The 19,302-nt window shown below is 37.2% G+C and overlaps 1 protein-coding gene across 10 annotated transcripts in view; it reads right to left on the reverse strand.

The window, feature by feature from the left end:
• Positions 1–19,302, reverse strand: part of LOC106662175 (rho GTPase-activating protein 21-A) — a 218,089-nt gene that overhangs the window by 44,906 nt on the left and 153,881 nt on the right. For 4 of the 10 annotated variants that reach the window (XM_014386028.2, XM_024225818.1, XM_014386032.2 and 1 more), the window contains 12 exons: positions 13,319–13,573; positions 7,699–7,837; positions 5,143–5,314; positions 4,814–5,010; positions 4,484–4,757; positions 4,246–4,373; positions 3,976–4,071; positions 3,731–3,907; positions 3,194–3,325; positions 969–1,073; positions 701–824; positions 323–415 (listed from right to left, as the gene is read on the reverse strand). In XM_014386028.2, coding sequence (XP_014241514.1) covers positions 323–415; positions 701–824; positions 969–1,073; positions 3,194–3,325; positions 3,731–3,907; positions 3,976–4,071; positions 4,246–4,373; positions 4,484–4,757; positions 4,814–5,010; positions 5,143–5,314; positions 7,699–7,837; positions 13,319–13,573 — 1,892 coding nt within the window. The remainder of the gene's footprint in view (positions 1–322; positions 416–700; positions 825–968; positions 1,074–3,193; positions 3,326–3,730; positions 3,908–3,975; positions 4,072–4,245; positions 4,374–4,483; positions 4,758–4,813; positions 5,011–5,142; positions 5,315–7,698; positions 7,838–13,318; positions 13,574–19,302) is intronic. The other 6 variants (XM_014386031.2, XM_014386030.2, XM_014386029.2 and 3 more) reach the window with 6 other exon arrangements.

Genomic DNA, 19,302 nt, shown 5'->3' on the forward strand with positions numbered 1-19,302 from the left:
AAAATTTCTGCTCCTGAACTGACGATGCTCTCTCCTAAAGCATCATCAGCACCATACAAATTTCAATTTTTCCTAGCAATCTGAACTGGTATTTTCCCCTCGCAGTAGTAAAACACCCATTAATTGATGAAAATGCATTGAAAAATGCTATGGACTTATTTTGCCACCCAGTATGCTCTAAATGAGAGAGGAAAATTAAATTTATATTTGTTCAAAAGTTGAGCGATTCATAGATAATGAAATGTGTGAGAGAAATTATAAGGGGGTTTAATGTAGGATATCTTCAAAATATGTTTTTGTTTCTTTCTTAATTTTGACCAACCATGAGTCGTAAATCGTTGGCAATGGTTCAAACAGTCGCACGATCTTCTGAATATCATCTGGGAAGAGGGGCGGCCTCCATTTTCTGAATGCCCTGGATTTACATATACACACACACATGTATACAAAATAAAATAAAGCCAATTCGCTTTAACATTTCTGACACTACATATAAACATTAAATGTCCTTTTGGAATGATTAAAAAGAAAAAAATGTAAATGATAATGAAATGTTTTGAAAGAGATGGAAAATGAATGTGCAAATTCAGGCGATAAAATGGTGGGCGAGGCAAAAACAGACAGAATGAATGAATGCTCAAAAATGTGGTGAAACAAATCAGTGAAAACAACAAATAACCATGTAAATAATATAAAGTACCTTCTGTGTGGGGAAAGTATAGGTTCATTGTCACTTAATTCTAAATCACTCTCTAAATGACCTCGGTCGGCCCACGTCGCTTTCAGGTACGACACTCTCCTGGTAGCTCGTTCATCTTCAGAACCTGAAAAAAATATAACCATAGATATATTATTTTAAAATAAATAACTTTAGAACTATCTTGAAATTAAATTGTTAACCGTGTGAATGGTAGGGTTAAAGTAAAAAAAAAAAGATGAAAACAAAGCAAAGCTTGTTTCAAATGTACCTTCATCATTTTGTTGAGGTTTTGGCCTTTTGATAACACAATCTAAAGGTGTTTGGTCAGGTCTCAGGTCAGAGTCAGGCGTACAAGTCGGACTTGGCGTTTGCCCTATTTGAGAAAAAGCATTTAGGTTACCTCTGTTAGCTAAACCTTCCTTGCAACCACCACGCCTTAATCCATCATGCAAATCATGCAAATTGTGGGATCGAATTTTAGAAACGGATAATTATAAAACATGCAGAGTCGAGTATCATTGGCAACGAGGGACATGATGAATCATCGCGTCACCTTTTTCTTGTTAGGCTAACCACCATTACATGTTAGTCATTGCCAACAGAATGAAATCAGTTTAGGGAAAAGAGAACGGGTTAATTGTATCATTCAATAGAGTTTTCAGCTTGAGAAGACATAAAATGTCAGCCAAGCTTTAGTGAAAAACAAAGGAATAACAAGTATGGGCAAATCATAAATTATTATAAATTTTATGAAAATTACAACAACCCTCTTTAAAAACATGTATTGCACTGACTGAAGATTATAACATCATATTGTAATAGTTTATTGGCCAAAAAATTATAGTGTAATAATGAAAATCTTTAATCATGAAACTAAAATTAATTAAATTGATGCTTTAAGTGTTTTGGAAGATTGTGGTTACGGAAGGAAGTGGATGAAATTGGTTCCTTGGAAAGGAACAGAATTGTTGATTGGAGGAAAGGTGATACGGTGAAGGTTATTCCCCGAGTCTGATCCTCCTTGAACCATTCTTCAAAACAGGAGGGAAGGTCCTGAAGGATGTAGACCACTACAGGTGGCTGAAATGATGGCAAATGTGAGGAAAGAATGATAGGTCTGCAGTGTATACTAAAAAGAGAATGGGACCACGAATGGTGCCTTGTGTAACACCCGCTTTGACATGTGGATACAAGACAAGGATATTCTGATTTGTACTTGTACAGATAGGGTTTTAGGATGAGGTGATAAGTAAATGTAAGGACGATCTCGAGTTTCCAAAGCAAAATCAGGTGCCACACTAGATCGAAGGCTTGTCTGGAAGGATAATGAACCTGCACCTGAGCAAAAAACATACCTTCCGCTCAAGGGAGGATGTGATGATGTCTATCGCCTGAGGCACTGATGAATGAGAGATGTCAAAGGAACTAGAATTGATGGGATAGAAAGAAATTGGGGTTTTCAAAGATATAGGTCTTTCAGGAGGAGTTGTTTTTAATGATTTTTTTTTTATGAGGGTTCGCAACAGCAGAGGTTATATAAACCCTTGGGGTGTCAGTGCTTTTGAAAAAAAAAAAACTTTTGTGTCCAGGAAACAACTAGCATAGTTGGCGTTTTTCCGACTCCGACTTCTTGGGTTATGCAGAAGATGGCCCTAACCATCCCTAAGCAGAGGTTATATTAACCCTCGGGGTGCCGGTGTTTTTGAAAAAAAAAAGAAGCCCGTTTGTAAGTATGTTGGGTTCGAATGCAGGGCGCCGCTGGATTCGAACCAGGGACCTTTACCTTACAGTGATGAGCGCCATGTCAACGCCTAAACTGTTGCGGCCACCGACGCCCCCTTTAATGATTTTGCCAAGTAATGACAGCAAACTGATGATGTGATATGACTTAGGGATATTCTGAGATTTTATGATTTTTTAATTTAATTTAATTTTTTTTTTGGTTGAATTGGGTGTTTCTAAGGACTGTGATGTAGGTGGTGTAGGTAAGGAAAATGGTAACTTTTTTGAAAAATTTAGAGGATGTTTGAGGTAATAAAGCCAAAACTTGGGGCTTTTTTACCGGGAGGTGAATATTGATGAATTTAACCTTCAAAGGAGTGAAGGTTTTAGGGTGAGTGGTAAAGGGCAGTCTAGGACATGTTGAATGTGTTTGCCGTGTATGTATGGGTAGGTAAGTTGGGCATTAAGATTTACTGGATGACACAGGAATTATGTTACTTTACCTCAAGTTAAGATTATAATATTATAAAGAAACTAACATGACAAATTTCATGGTTCCTTATTAAATTAAAATATGCAGAAAGGAAAAAGTACTAATTAGTTGATAATTTTCAGGATACAAAGTTTAGTTTCTTCTGTGCAATACTTTTTTCCAGAGAGAAGATGGAAAAACAAAATTGGTTGGCTGACAAAGAGAAGAGGCAATAGACAATAGGAAGGGAGATTTTTCAAGTTCTTTGTTTTGTTTTCTTTTTGTTTTATATCGCCCACCTATCGATAAGGCTGGTTGATTTGTCTCTGACAGGTCTAGCCTTGTGGGCCTCTGTGGTCTCTTTGTTGGTGTCGCCGGCAGTATTTTGATCTCTAGCGTTTTCACCTCGTCTCCACTCTTCTTCACCTCGACTAAACACTCATTCATTTCAAAAACCAATTTTTTTGCATTTTCCAAAGTAATACAAAATAAAACACTTTAAAGCAAAATAATACTAAATCCAACTCCATCATTAAATTCCAATTAATAAAATTTAAATTAAAAGCAAAAAGAAAAAACCTAAAACGGTTAAGCTTGTTAAAAAAATTAAATAAACTCTATATGCACTTGTGATAAATCTAAAGATACTGCAAAAAAAATCTGCGAAAATGAATTTACAGCAATTCTACTAATTAAAAAAAAAAAGTAAAATGATAAAAAAAAGCATTTTACAGCTCTCAAAAATCTATAATAGTGCCTTTCTATTGTCATAAAATTTGTGCTTACATAATTTTTGATAACCTTTTTATTTTTTATTCGGCTCATACCGGTCTTACCTTGCTGTACTGGTTTTTTGACGGCGGCGAGGTACGAGTCTTGCCTGACAGCTTTGTGTCTCTGCGGTGGGTCACTGCTTGTGCTCCTCGGTGACATCCTATCACTCCAAATGCCCTCGACGGAATTTGACCTTGGTCGAGTCGTTTGTCGCTCGGAATTTTCGTTTGCAGTAAATTCTAACAATGATTGTGATTGTAGACAATGCATGTTTTTTAAAATTAAAATGTAGTTCTTTTTTTTTTACCTGATGCATCGTGATAGCCTTCTGGAGGGTCGCAATGGATTTTGGTGCTGCCGATTGGTATCGTCCGATTGCCAGTGGGGGTAGGCGAGAGACTCCCTGTACAGTTTAAAAACAAAAACTTCATTAGAACAAAAGTTGTAACAACAAAAGAAATTGTGTGATAATTAGGTGTCAATTTAGATTTTTGGAAAAGAAAGAAAAAACAATTGTTTTCTATTAAAAACTAGTATGTTTTAAAGCTGTAAAACTCTTTATCTTGAAGCACCATACCTGTTGTTGTACTATCTAAACTTCTGCTCTCTCGGTGCTGTCTCCAGTCCAATGCCCTGCTTTCAAATTCTTTCCTTCGAACAGCAACATTTGGGACATTTTTTTTGTTCAGTCTTGCCAACTCGCTCCTTGTAAACAAAAAGAGTGTATCAATGATAATTTATGCAGTTAAATACTGTTATGGAATAGATAGTGCATATTAAAAGTGTTTCAACATATTTAAGAAATTTGTTAATACCTATAGAGATCTGTCTTGTCTGCAAGACATAAGCCTGTTTCAAATTGCCTTGCCCTTTCTGATACAATCCTTAGAGGTGGTATCGTACTTAGCGGTGAACCCTGTCTTACAGGTGGAGATGTCTGCCTCATTGGTGATGAGCTTCTTGCAGGAGGTGACATCTGCCTGATGGGGGGCGATGAGTGGCGTTCTTGAATTCTCCCAAGTCTGGCAGTGTAACGGCCGCAGTTGTCCATCATCGGAGCATTGGTCACCGGCCCACCGTAGACAAAGCCTGAATAAAATTGATGTTCAGTATGAGGAATCACATGTCTTACTATGAAAACCAACCTCTTGGGGTCAAAGGCTGTCCGTTTCCGACGATCTCTTTTGGAAGGGGTTGTCCAACCGAAGATGCTGGAATGGCGGGAGGCCAGACGGGAGGCTGAAGTTTCTGCGGCCTGGAATAAAACTCCTTCAGGGGTGTGGGACTCTGAGAAGTAGCTCCTCGGAGGAATTCTTCCTTTTGCTCAAGACTTCTCCGAATCCTAATTACAAAAATTATAAAATTATAATGAAAATGAAGTATTTCATGAATTAGAATCAGAATTATCATTTCTCTCAACCAAATATATATAAAATGTTCAAGGGATGCCATGTCAAGACAGAATGCTAATCACCTTGACATGATGACGGAGTCATCACTGCTTTGAGTCGTTTCCTGAGATTCCCTCCGGGAGGATCCGCCATCAAATGAAAGCCGGCAATGTGGAATATTTGAAGGCAAAGAGTAACCACCACCCGTCATGCTATCACTGCCTCCACTGTAGTCTGGCTCTGCAGGCATTTTCACTATAAAAATAAATGTTATTGTTAATACTACAAACGAATGTATAGCTTAATTATTCTTGAGGTCTGCAGGTTGATGTGTTGAACCTGAAGCTTGGTCATTTCTGTCCAACCTCCCTGATTAGGTGATTGCAATTTTTTATTTTTTATTTTTTTATTAGTGTTAACATAACTAACCAGAGTCCAAAGTCAGGTTCAACCCACCAATGAAAACAGGGAAAAGCCAAGGTCTAAATGACCACAACAGTGAGGATATATAGGCTGACTAAAGTGATCAGAAATGTCCAAGTGACAGAAAATAATTGGTTAAAAATATTTAGTTTTAAAGTTTTTACTTCTGGTCTGCAGGATTATAAATGAAGTTTGGTTATTTTGATCTGTCTTTCCTTGCTGTTTTGGTCTGTCAAGACTGTCAGATAGGCACACCTGAATGATGTAAATGACCAAATGAGTGCAACACCGACATAATCATGAATTACTGATAAAATTGCTGTAAATCAAACCGTTCTAAAATAACAACATATCTGAAGGATTTTGTGTAGCTAACGATGTGAAAGATCTAGATGTCATCTTTGACCAGACTTTCTTTGAATTAGCAACTAAATAAAATCACACAGAGAGCGACACTTGCCATTGATAATTGTGTGTTTGTGGGGAAAGTTGGAGACTAGCCCAAATATGTTCCTATGGTTATAAACAGCCGTTAGACCTATAGGTTGATGGTTTAGTGAATCAATGGCATTACAGCTGAGTGAGGTCAGTATGCTTAGTACTGCTCATAGGTTAGGAATTACTGGGCCAATAGGAATGACCCCCTATTCTGCCCTAGACATCCCCTAGAACCTCCACTACTTACCTTCATCCAGGGCAAGAGCTGCAATTTGAATGCAGGGAAAGGCTCCAATAGTCTACTCACATATAAGGGAATTAAAGCTTCAGGAGGAACTTCAGGGCAGACAACATTCTAGGGATGTCTGTTGATAGTATGACTAGACACTGCAGAATCTGGACTAGCATAAACAACCTATGCAGATATTTTCAGGAAGAATAAAAAGCAGCGGAACATGTCTTCTGTTGGTACGTAGGCTGTGCAGGCTGAAATCCATACTCCTGGGAAAGGAAAAGCCCTGGCCTGAAGGATACACATAGGAGTACTTAACAACGCATTGGGATTGTGGAACTGTTGGAAAGCTATTTTAAAGTTTTTAGCTGGTTTGTCATTTTTAAAAATGTGATGTAAGGGAGCTACAGTTTAAAGAAGTTGATCCAAAATTACCATTTCACAAATTTCATGATGCTTGTGCACTTATTTTGTAAGTGGATTGGCAATTTTAATGGCAATGTCGGTAGGTGGCCACATTGGTTTAATAGTAGCTCATCGCTGAAAGGTAAAGATCCTAGGTCAATACAGCCCCAAACACCCACAAAATATAATCTAGACTAATACTAATTAAATTAGACAAGTCAGTCGCACAAATAAATTCATTCTGATTAGTCGGTAGAGTATTGGATATTCCTCTATCAACCTACACAACGTATTAATAATCTAGCCTAAATACGGGTCGATGTACTTTTAAAAATATTCCACCATCAACCTTAAACCGCACGGTACTGGAGGGTTGATGGTGTCACTATTTCATCATCACACCTTTAAACAAAACACATATAATGAAAAAAAAAACAACCCACGTTTTCTAAAAAAAGCAAAAGGGAACCCAGAAACCGACTGCTGTGCTCGAGAATAATTCTTAAATATGGCGGCATGCCTACACGCTCTCTGTATGGAGCCAAGGCATGACGCCTCTATTATGTGAGATACAACGAGCAACCTTTCTCTGCATAAGTGGCTTCTGTGCGGACTTGTGTCCAAAAGCAGGTGGTCGTGTGTCAACTGCGTATAATAATTATTATTATAGCTAAACTATGTAGCATCTCTGGCTGACGGATATCCAAGCCGTGTATGCTTTTATATACATTCTTTTTAACTATGTAAATTCGTAATTATTCTTAAATAAAGTTTCTCATTATTATTATTATTATTAGTGTCACCGCAAGCATGTGGCTAGGTGGTTTCGCCGATAATTCCTTCTGGTCTGTATATGGTGTACGTTTATTAGTGAACTGGCGGCCGAAACTTGTTTTCACGAGTCTGACATTTGTGTGTTTTTGAAGAGGGACAAGTATAAATGTTATTCGGGCCCATTACCATAATCCGTCGCCCCCCTTGACGTCCCGTCGATACTTTATGGAGATAAGCTCTTCAATAAAACTCAATCGTGTTTTATTAAAACCGGCTTTCGACTTTCTCCAAGGGGGGCGCCCGCCGGTGTTTTTAACCCTGGGGTTTTCTGCGGGCGAAATTGAGCGAAACGGAGAAAGTGATTTACCTTGGAAGTGCGAAGGACTGTTCTCGATGGCTCTCCTGGCCGGCGAAGAAGACGCAGCCGGGCTGTGGTGAGGCGAGCCGCGCGACCTGCTATGCGGTCTCTGGTTCGTCTTCGGGTTGTGAGCAGTTTCACCGTAGTACTGTTAACAAAAACAATTATTTAATTAAAGATTAGATACGTCGGATCTCCGGTGGAAACAACAAAATTATTTCTTTGACGTCCTCGATTTTGTTGATACACGTCGACGACTGATATCAGAAAGAAAATTGGTCGGCAGTCATTAAAACCTGAATCGCGACCAAATATAGGCATCCTAGGACTTAATCTTTATACCGCATATACACTTGACATTCCTTCTTATTCTTTAAAGCAAACTGGTTCAAGAAATGAAAAAAATATCAAAATTTCGAAAAGCAAATATGTGATATTTATCCTTCAATCTTCTCTTTACGTGAACCAGATCCTCTTCTAACCTTACTGATACTTGATGCCTTACTTAAATAGGCTTAAAATAATCTACCATTAGTTGACCAACGATCTAAAGTTCTAAATTATCCTTAAACCATAGTCAAAATGTCAGTATATTACCATATAATCCAATAGTTCAAGAGAAAGGACGATAAAGTAATTGGTGGGTATAGATCTACGGTGAACACAAGTTGAACTGGGATGGTTAGGGATGGTATGTCAAAGAGTACTATTGAAGTAGTAAATCAGTACAATTACCTTGGTGTGACGCCTAACTACATGTTTGTCTCTCAATTGTCACTTTGTACAGAAAGTCTCGGCAGCAAAATTTGCTCTTAATACTATCCCTTAATACGGTCCCTTTATCTTCCAAATTTAAAGTGTTTAATGCGGTTTGTTGTTCCATTCTCACGTACGGATGTCAAGTTTGGGGTTTTCAACGTAATGATTGGTTGGAAAAATCGTTGAGGTACTTCATCAAGCAGTTGTTTGCTTTGCCTTCTTGTACTCCAAATTACATGCTATTCAATTAATTAAGGTTTTTAGTTGAGATAAAAAAGTCAGTGACACGAGCGGGATTCGAACCCTCGATCTTCGGCTAGATAAGCCGCTGCTCTACCACTTGAGCAATCGTGACCTCGATCCACTCGGACACTAACTTCCCACATCAATCCCACCTTTTGAATTGTCCCTCCTTTTTCCCTCCCGAGAATCAAATTGATTGCACGACATTTGAAAAATGGCAAAAAGGAGGGAAAATTTAAAAGGTGGGGCTGAGATGGGAAGTTAGTGTCCCGAGTGGATCGAGGTCACGATAGTTCCAGTGGTAGAGCAGCAGCGTATCTAGCCGAAGATCGTGGGTTCGAATCCCACTCGTGACACTGACTTTTTATCTCAACTATAAACCTTAATTAATTGAAAGATATTAATTGGTCAAGCGGACCACGAAAACTAGTGAATTACATGCTACATTTAGAAACCCGTGTTGATCCCTTATTTCTGCCTCCATTTTAAATATATATACAAAACCCTAAAACTCCATGGTCACAGCTACACGAAAATTACAGCTCAGGAGATAATAAATAAAAATGTTTACTGGTATGAGCACTGGATCCCTTGTCAGATAGATATCATCCTTCTTTCCGATTCTCTCGAGACTACATTTCTGAATGGATGGCAGAATTGCAGTGCATTCTTTCCAAAATAAGGTCTAGCGATAACAAGAGGTTTTTGGAGCAAACGCTGCCATCAAAGAGGTTTCTTTTGTACAAGAGACTGAAATCTCGATGTGTTCTGCTTGACGAATGAGAAACATGTAAGAACACTAAAACTGAGGGACTCCGCTGGCTCTTCAAACTCCGAGGAGTATTTCTGTTCCTTAACTCTACTCCTTGATAGGCTGCCAGAGGGATACAGAAATGTGATCTCTGTGCAATACAAGGGAAAGGGAAACCATCTGCACTTTTTAGCTAAATGTACGATTTTGTCCGATATTACATTGCTTGTAAATACTTATGCTCTTTTTTTTTTTTAAAGGGTATATTTTGTTATATAATAATTATCAAATAAAGTATTATTAGTCACAAGCTGAACGGGCACTGGGTCACTTACTAGGTTATCGGATGCGAGGTTTCTGAGTGCTGATTTACGTTAGTTGGGAGGGTTTTGTGGAATTTGCAGTAACGGGAACGGATTTCATCTTGAACGAAAACGATAAGTCTGTATGTGTAGTTAGGTTCGATACATACAATGGAACATCTAGTACTTTGCCTTTAGTGGTGTTCCTTTGGTCCATTCTTCCCGTGGTAGTATCAGTACTTTGTACTTCTTGGTGAAGTTGTACTTTGGAGTAGTGGCATCAACTGGCATACCTATAATGGCATCTGCCTGCATCTCCTCCCTCAGTTTCCATTGTTTATTCACATGGTCTATCCTAGCAGATGGTTGTCCATTTATGATCCTGTGGGCAGCTGTTCTGGCTTCTTGGATTAAAATGTGAAGTGTTGGGAGGTTTAACAAAACTTCTAGGGCCGCAGTTGGCGTTGTGCTCATGGCACCTGTGACACTGAGACCCGCTTGTCTTTGGGTGCCACTTATAATTGTTCTCAATTAAATCTCTATTCCAAGAGGCCCTATGAAAGTATAAATCCCTATCACTCAGAAGAGTCTGAGGTCTCTGATCTCCTGAGAGGTGTAACGACTTGTTTTGACTATGACGCTTCTTAGTTACCATTTATCCCACTCACTTAGGATCAAGTAGAAGTAACATACCTTACTTATTTGGTTATCGAAAACCATTAATAGGTAAGTGCTCCTATGGTCAACTACCTTTTTATGGTATAGACTTCAGTTGGAAAGATATTGTATACATGCCAATAAGACTACTGATGATGTCTATCAAGTCTGGGGTTTTGTTCCTCAAGCACTACACTACAGCCTTATTGTAGTTCCCTAGGTCCTTAAATCAGTAAAATCGACTCGATCCTTCCCAAGGCTCCGACTACTTAATTGTGGGACCGAACGCTATCTGCCCATGTACCATCGTCCTCATCACTTCGATATTTCTTATTTAATTTGCTAATGAAATCAGTTGTAATATCCTGTAAATATATATATATATAATTATAATATCCTGAGCCAGAAAAATGGTATTTTTATCTACTCAAATAAGCAAATTCCTTGTAGTCAAATACTGAAAAGAAAAATCGTACATATTGGTGAAAATAGATTAAGGAATATCCATGATAGTGGTTTATGACATCATAAAATCAAAGTAGAGAAAGATTTATTCTTGATTATTCAGCAATTAGGCATGGACGGTCGTGCATAATTGAAACTTAAAGCTAAGTTGGATGGTAAGTGTATGACACAGATGTCTAGGCAAGCGAAATTCTATCTACTGCAAGTCCTCCTAATTACGCGACTGATGTTAGTTGTACTTTAATTTTGTGATAAATGAATTCAAAGCAAAAGAGCTTTTAAGTGGTGTTAAAGTTTAATTTTAAGATTGAGGCTTCGTGTCGTTTCGTAAAACAGATATTTCTTTAATATCAGATATTTTTTTAAGAAACATTTTTGGAACATGGACAATTTTTTCCCATTTATGAAGTCTGCCTAGTATAATATTCCATGCTGGCACGTGTAGAAAAAATTGACGATCTGGCTTTGATTGTATATCTGCTTTGCTGTCTCCTTAACATAATTTTTCTCGATGTTGTCAAATTTTCTTTTTTCATTGCACTATTCAATTTTCTAATTTATATAACTCACATTTTAAGTAACTTGCATCCGTTTGATTTATTCATATCCTATCAAATCCTAGACTATTTATTCAGATCTAGTTATCAATTGCAAGAAATTAGAGTTTATTTAAGAAGAAGAAGAAGAAAAATAACTTTATTCTGGGACTGGTGTCCCCTTAGAATAATTTACATGAGACAAAATATAATAACCTTCTATGAAGTCACATAATTTAAAAAAAAANGTAGTCTGTAGGGGAGGATGGGTTGGGGGTTTTATTTACAGGGTGGACAAGGGCTTTTTGCCAGGCTGTCGGAAAAATGGAGTTTTGGAGTGAGTAGTTATAGATGTGAAGTAGAACAGGTAGTAATATAGGGAGGCAGAGTTTAAGAAAATGGATAGGGATTCCATCAACTCCAATGGCCTTGGAGTGGGATTTGGTTATGGCCTCAAGGACTTCGGCTGGGGTTAGATAGGAGAAATAGAAGTTAGACGGACTGAATGAGGGTCCAGAGGGAGCTGTTATGGGGACAGGCCTTGATGAAGAAGAGTTGGGCGAGACAAAGTGGGAGTTTAATTCTTCAGGGGATACAGGATAGGAAGATGGTGAGTTGGGTGGACGACATAAGCCAATGTTATTTATATTTAGTTGTCCAAAAGAAGCACAAAGTTTATGTGTGTCCTAAAACATGCTGAATTCATGGGAGAAACCACGATATCGTTGATCCATGGCAACAAAGTATTTGGGAACCGGATTTTCTAAACAGTACTTTACTTCAACTAATCAGTACAATATTAAATTAACGAAAGCGGCAATTTAAACCTAATACTACTAGTAAGTCAATCATTATCAACCATATCCATTTTTCAATATTATTATAAAAACTGGTCGATTGTTATACATTTAACAATTTTTTTCCCAAACCTAGTTGCTTTTTAGCGCGTTTCAAGTTGGAAAAGCCGACCCGCGGAAGCTCCTTTGTCTCCCAGAACAATGACGATCGGCAGTTCGGTTTGGTTTCAATTACGCACCGGCTGACAGGCGGACGTGTGAACCGAGATTGATAATATCGGCGGAATAATTCAGTCGGAAGCCTTTTGCCATCATCAATCATTCAAAACCCAACGCCGTTACTCATTTCCATAATGGAGGTCAAATGAAAGGCAAATGATACTGCATTGTTTTATTCGATTCGTTTTTTGACTTGGTTTCGCTCAAATTTCAATTTACCACAAATCCGACCGACATTCCCAAGTTTGCGAGGGCAGGGGTACGCGTCTATTGACCAAATTAAAGCCGGTGTCTCCCATGGAAGTATCCTAGGTCTTACTCTTTATACCGCATATACACGTCAGTCCTACTTATTCTTTAATAGCAAGTCCCTAAGCATCCATACCTTTGCTGACTGTTAACACAGCGAGGCTTTCTCCAAAATCCAGATCAGGATCAAGAAATTAAAAAAAAAAAAAAAATCAGAAGTCGGGCAAGAGCTGTATATCGTGTCATAACCTCCTGAAGTCTCAGTCTTTTAGTCGTGTGTGCGGATTCCACGTCAGGCACTGCGTCATTTACTATGTCCGTCAACACTCGCGGGTGTTGAGTAACATAAATTCGCGAAGTGTAGACGTACCCAGAAAGGGTTCAACAAGGACCAGATACATTAAATTCCACCAATAAGTCTTTGTCATTTAGCTTCCTTGACACTTTCTTACGAATTTTGTAGACTTCTGATAAGACTTACTGTCTACTAGTAACTTTCAGCTAATTAACTTGTAATTTAGTTAAACATTTAGTTGTGAAATGGGCAGGATAATGTGGGAAAACCTCTCTTAATAGGCAAAACGCATCAGAAAACCGCATAGGCGAAAAAGAGTACACTCTTACAAAACAAACTTGCGAAATTTGTCTTACCAACTGGAGGAGGTCTTCTTCCTTGGGTACGACGAGGAGATGCAGGTAGGACGGTGAGGCCTGGATGAGGTGGACGACTTGCGCGTAACTTCTGCCCGTGATGGGCTCGCCGTTGACGCTGACCAGCTGGTCTCCAGCGGACAAACCGGCGATCGCAGCTCCGCTCCCGGGTCTCACTGACTTGACGAAGATCGTGTCCATCGGACGGTCCGAGGGACCGCCTCTGAGCCCGTACCTCCTGTCATTCGACAACACCTGAAAAAAGAAAAATGATGTTTCATTTTAAAAGTTATAGCTACACGTACATAATTTTGACAAATCGGTCTATAACTCCATAAGGGATAAAGCTAACTATCTAGGTTCCGGTCTTTTATGATATGTGAACTTAGGTTTCTTCCTCTTCTTAGGAGAACCTATCTAGGCAATCTTCATTATATTAAGTTTTGACCGGCTTTGATGCAGCAGGTGTGTTGTGATTTTAGAAGAGATTATGCGTACCTTTGTCCTAGGCTGTTGGTTTAATAGGTGTGGCTTATTCATTTTGATCTTTTTCATTTAAGTTTAAATTTAAAATTTTAAAAGGTTTAAGCCAAAATGATATTACCGAGGTACCCTTTGATAGTTCATCTAGCTCTTTATTAGCCAAGCGTCATGTGTGCCCAAAGCCACTGCCTGGAAACAAATTGTTCCCAGTTGTATTTTTCTCATCAAATGGGATAATCTAATTCTTTCGTGTCGTTAGGCCGTTCCCATGGCTTGTCGCTTGACGGCGTACTCAGAGATTTGTGATCTGTCGTATTTTGACCGCTAGCCGTTCCCATGGCATGGAAAGGCTAGCGGCTTGGCGAATCTCAAGCGGCGACCCGTCACCCCATTACGTTTGTTTGAATGAATTCAATTTTGATTTAAAGATCAACGTTAGTACAGTGTTCTATTATGATTTGTAGATGTTGAAAACTGAATTTAGTTCAGAATAAACCGGTACAACAGATCATGGGAACGGGTGCTCGAGCTGTGCTGAGGTCTGTCATCTGTCCTGCCTTTGATGTTTGAAGATTTTACGGACAAAACACGGGAAAGGCCGAGCCACCTCGAGCAAAACCGAGTCTTTAGGTGAACGACAAACTTCTGACCAAGTGACTCGTCATATATGCCTTTACATTAGTGAAGATCAGCGGGACACGGCACTCGAGAGTCCGATACATAGCCAAACTAGATTCTGGGTTCTCATACCATCAGAGCCCATGGACATGGCAAGAAAAGAGGTTTGACACCTAGTTCGGCACACCCGATGAGTAATCAGACGGTAAGCTCTTCTGTTTGACAAAACACGGGAAAGGCCGAGCCACTTCGAGCAACGAGGATTTAGATGAACGACAAACTTCTGACCAAGTGACCCGCCATGGGATCGAGGTTTTATGTGCCTTTACTTTAGTGAAGATCAGCGGGACACGGCACTCGAGAGACCGACACATTACCCAAATTAGATTCTGGGTTCTAATATCATATGAGCTCATGGGCATGGTAAGAAAAGAGGTTTGACACCTATCCGCAACACTCGACGGTTAGTAGACGTTAAGCCCTCCTGTTTGACAGTAATTACTTTACTTTACATTTTATTAATGTGGTCTTTAGATTCTACGACAGTAGTTAAAGACTGTCTCAACTCTGAAAGCATTACGGTTATTATTAATTAGATTTTCATGAGTAATTATGCAATATGTTGACTTAATCCTGCTGAAAATTATCTTTTTATTTGCGATAAATTTGTGCCGAGTCTCTTTGCAAATAGGCCGTTTAGAAATTCATTACTGTATCGAGTTTCTTTTTTTATTTATAAAACGAGCGGTTGAAGTGAAAACAGAAATCGCTGCGACTAGTTGCAGGTTGAAAAACAACAAGGCCGACTATGCAAGGAACATTTCTTCTTTTATATCTATCCGACAACTGGAGCATGTACGATTTCCGACCGATCGGCAACATCGGCTATTAACCGGGAGCCAGTTCTACTTCCCCCGACATAAACCCCTACATTTTCCGTCCCATTCCCTCGGATTAGTGTAATTAATTTCGCTTTTTCGCCGATGGCATCGATTGATCTCGGACCGAATCGATTGGAAACAAACCCGTACGTAAAAACACAATCAGGAAGATACGGCGGATAAGGAATCACTCTCCGCCGTCTTTATGTTCACTCTGCTAAATAAGAACCAGCAATAGACGGATGGAGAAAAAAAAAATCCATCTCGACGAATGAAAACCATTTCCATTACTCAACGTATTTGAGCGGTCGCAAAGTATTGTGCTTTATTAACAGCACTTAACATGGCTCAAGGGTGTAGTCGAGAAGATGAGACCTAGCACAAAGTTGTCCCATCCACGAATAAAATATTGGGCTGTAAAATAACTTTAACTCTTTAACATATTTCAATAATTAGATTTTATCGCACTTGTGTTTTAAGCAATGTTTATTAAATAATTGTTCAAGCACTCTGAAAATGGATTTTTAAAAGAGTTCATTTTTTTAGAATGAGAAAATTGTGATTTGATGTTCTTCAACCACATTCAAATTTTGACAAAAAATAAACAACACGAGACATCGCAGAGACACTTGACATATCTCATACGAACGTTTCATGCACTGAGAGCAGTCAGATATGTTCATCGGAGCGATACTTACATTTGATCGAGAAAAATTTATTAGACTGCATTTCTATCTGTAATTCCCTCCTAAAACGCAATGTAAACGGTTAATTTTTAAAAAGTTCGATAACGGGATGAAATCTCCTTTACGACAATGTTCGGAGAGGCAATTCCCTGGGGAAAACGCAGCGACCCACCGATAACAACTCCAAAACTTGACTACATGTACATCTGGTAGGATCGGAAGGAAGTGCTTTATTATAAGTTTATTCCACCAAAACAAACCGTTAAGTCCAGTGTACACTACAATTTAAATGATTAAAGCCTGAATATATTCCATGTGCATGACGTTGCCCCTGCAATTTTCTCTTATTCCAGGCTCAATAAAAGTATTAATGGGACAAATTTTACTTCATCGCTCAAAAACTAGATAAGTTCTGGGAAGACGGAATTACAAAATTACATGGAAGATGGCTACAGATAATGGAACAAAATGGTTCAATTTGACTGAATTTGTTTACAACTATCTGAAATTGTCATTGAATTTACCGTGAAAAACGCTACGGACTTATTTTACGGTTTTATAAGTTGACGTTACAATAGCAGTTCATTTAGGAAAATAGAAATACGTCAGTTAATTGAATCAAGCCGAAACAGCCTTGGGAAGGTGGAAAAAGTTCTAAACCGAACGGATTCCGAAAGACTTAAAAAGAAACATGGTAGACCTAATATGGAATGGAAGGGCAAACTAGAACTGGAGATATTTAGTGGACTGCTATATAGAAAAAGGATGAAAAGTCGAATGATATTTGAAAATAAATCTACAAAAATAAAATAATTCAGTAAAAGAAACAACGTATATTAAAAAGTAGGGACAAAAGTACGGGGTATAATTCTATATTTAAGATTATTATCAATTCCATTATATTTCGTGGTCTGACTGACCAAATTACTTCTTTCAATTAATTATTCTTTGTATGTAAGGTCTTGATTGAAATGAAAAAGTTAGTGGCACGAGCGGGATTCGAACCCACGACCTTCGGCTGGGGCTTTTTAAAAAGATAGTTCCTACTCAGCATGTTGTTTTCTAACGACGATCCGAATTTCTATAACTTTTTCATTTTAGCCAAGACCTTAGATACAAAGAATAACTCATTATTAATGCAGCTAGGCTTAAAGAGGTACCTGTATCACAAACCGCATAAATATGCAACAATAAAAATAAATCTCAAGGGTGATCTTGGTAATTTACTGGCTTTAGCAATAGAGATCAATATTTTTCACATTCAATCTAGGACGTAAAAAAATTCAAATAAGGACAAAATATAAGGAAGCGTGTACCATCTCAAGACAGTGGATTGCCATATATAGAAAAAATGGGAACAAATAGTAAAAACCACGAAAATAATCAAAAAGACGTTGAATTTGAACTTAAAAATGTATAGTACTCCAGTATAATGCGAATAGATACAAATCCTTTGTAATTTCAAGTTGGAGAGGCTTTTGTCCTTTATAGATAGAATTTCAATAAAGCTTTTTTGGGTTTCTATTTTTTTGGCTATAGACAAAAAAAAATTAAAAGAAATAGTGAAAAGACTACGAAAAGAAAGAACACCCACAAGAAACAAAACTCTAGTACAATACTAAAAAAATTAAGATTACTAGATTTTTGGCAATCAAGTCAAATGAGTTTATGAGTTAAAACAAAATATAAGGAAGCATTTACCATCTTTATATTTAGTAGATTGATATAAATGAAATATAAAAAAATGGTAAGAAATAGTGAAAAGGCTACGAAACCACCAGAAACCAACACACTCAATAGACAAAACCCAAGTACAATAAGAAACACTTAAAAAAATGTTTGAACTAGACAATTTATGCAACCAGAGATAATTTATAATATAAACAAACATAATTTATATAAACAATTAATACAGTTTATTATTTCTACTTTTGAACTTAAAATCATATAATTGATATGAATAGAAATTTTTTCTAACATCAAAAGGTACCGACTTTTGTCCTAGATACATAGGATTTCAATGACGCTTTTTTGGATTTTTCGATTTTTGGAAATCAAGACATGGGGTCATAAGTTAAGGCAAATTGTAACTATTGCCATGGATAGATACAAATGAGAAGTAATAGTGAAACAGCTAAGAAAATAACCAACACCCACAAATGAGAAAACTTAAGAACTATAAAAAAGTCGCTACAAGATAGATACCAACCCCCTGGGTCCCGGTGTTTTTGTAAAAAAGCACATTTCAAAGAATTCAGGTCTGCTGGATTCGGACTTGGGGCCGGACACCGAAGCCCCAATAAAGCTTATTATTTCTCAATTTTAACTTAAAAAGGTACAGTATGACAATATAATAAATTAATATGATTAGACACAAGTGCTTTCTTACCTCAAGAGATTTTTGCCCTAGATACATAGAATTTCAATATTTTAAAAAAATTTATTTATAGATTTCTGGCAATCAAAATGAGATTATGAGGTAATACAACAAGTGTCATTTAGATAAATTCTTATCGATATTTATAATTCGCCTGAACTTCAGATGCATCCGGATGCCTTTCGGCCTTTGACCTTTCTTCTCTGATAATTATATATTTCGAAATAAATGGCATATTCGATGGGATAATAAACCTTTTTTTTTAATTATGCTAAAATTACAGAAGTCACAAGGATTTATCGCAATTGGAATGTAATTATTTTCGAGCGAGCTGTATATTGTAACCTAACTACCTGGATAATTGCATATTTGGATGTATGAGTCGAATCTATAAAATTTCATTATGAGTATATCCATTTTTTTAATTTTTTTAAATTTATTTTTTATTTTTAAGAGCATATGATATGTTTATATTTTAAGCATATTTGGATGTATGAATCGATTCCATACAATTTGATTACAGGTAGATCCTTTTTTTAAATTTATTTTTTATTTTTAAGAGCATATTATATTTTTATATTTTAAGCATATTTGGATGTATGTATCGATTCTATTCAATTTGATTATAAGTAGATCCTTTTCTTAAATTTCTTTTTTATTTTTAAGAGCATTAATTTGATTACATGTAGATCCTTTTTTTAAAATTTAAAAAAAAAAAAAATTTAAAGAGCATATATGTTTATATTTTAAGCATATTTGGATGTATGTATCGATTCTATTCAATTTGATTATAAGTAGATCCTTTTCTTAAATTTCGTTTTTATTTTTAGAACATATTTTAAGCATATTTAGATGTATGATTCCATTCGATTCAATTTGATTATAAGTAGATCCTTGTTTTTAAATTTTTTAAATTTATTTTTTATTTTTAAGACATAT

This window comes from Cimex lectularius, unplaced genomic scaffold (assembly GCF_000648675.2).
Source record: "Cimex lectularius strain Harlan isolate CLEC.00 unplaced genomic scaffold, Clec_2.1 scaffold3, whole genome shotgun sequence".
Classification (NCBI taxonomy): Eukaryota; Metazoa; Arthropoda; class Insecta; order Hemiptera; family Cimicidae; genus Cimex; species Cimex lectularius.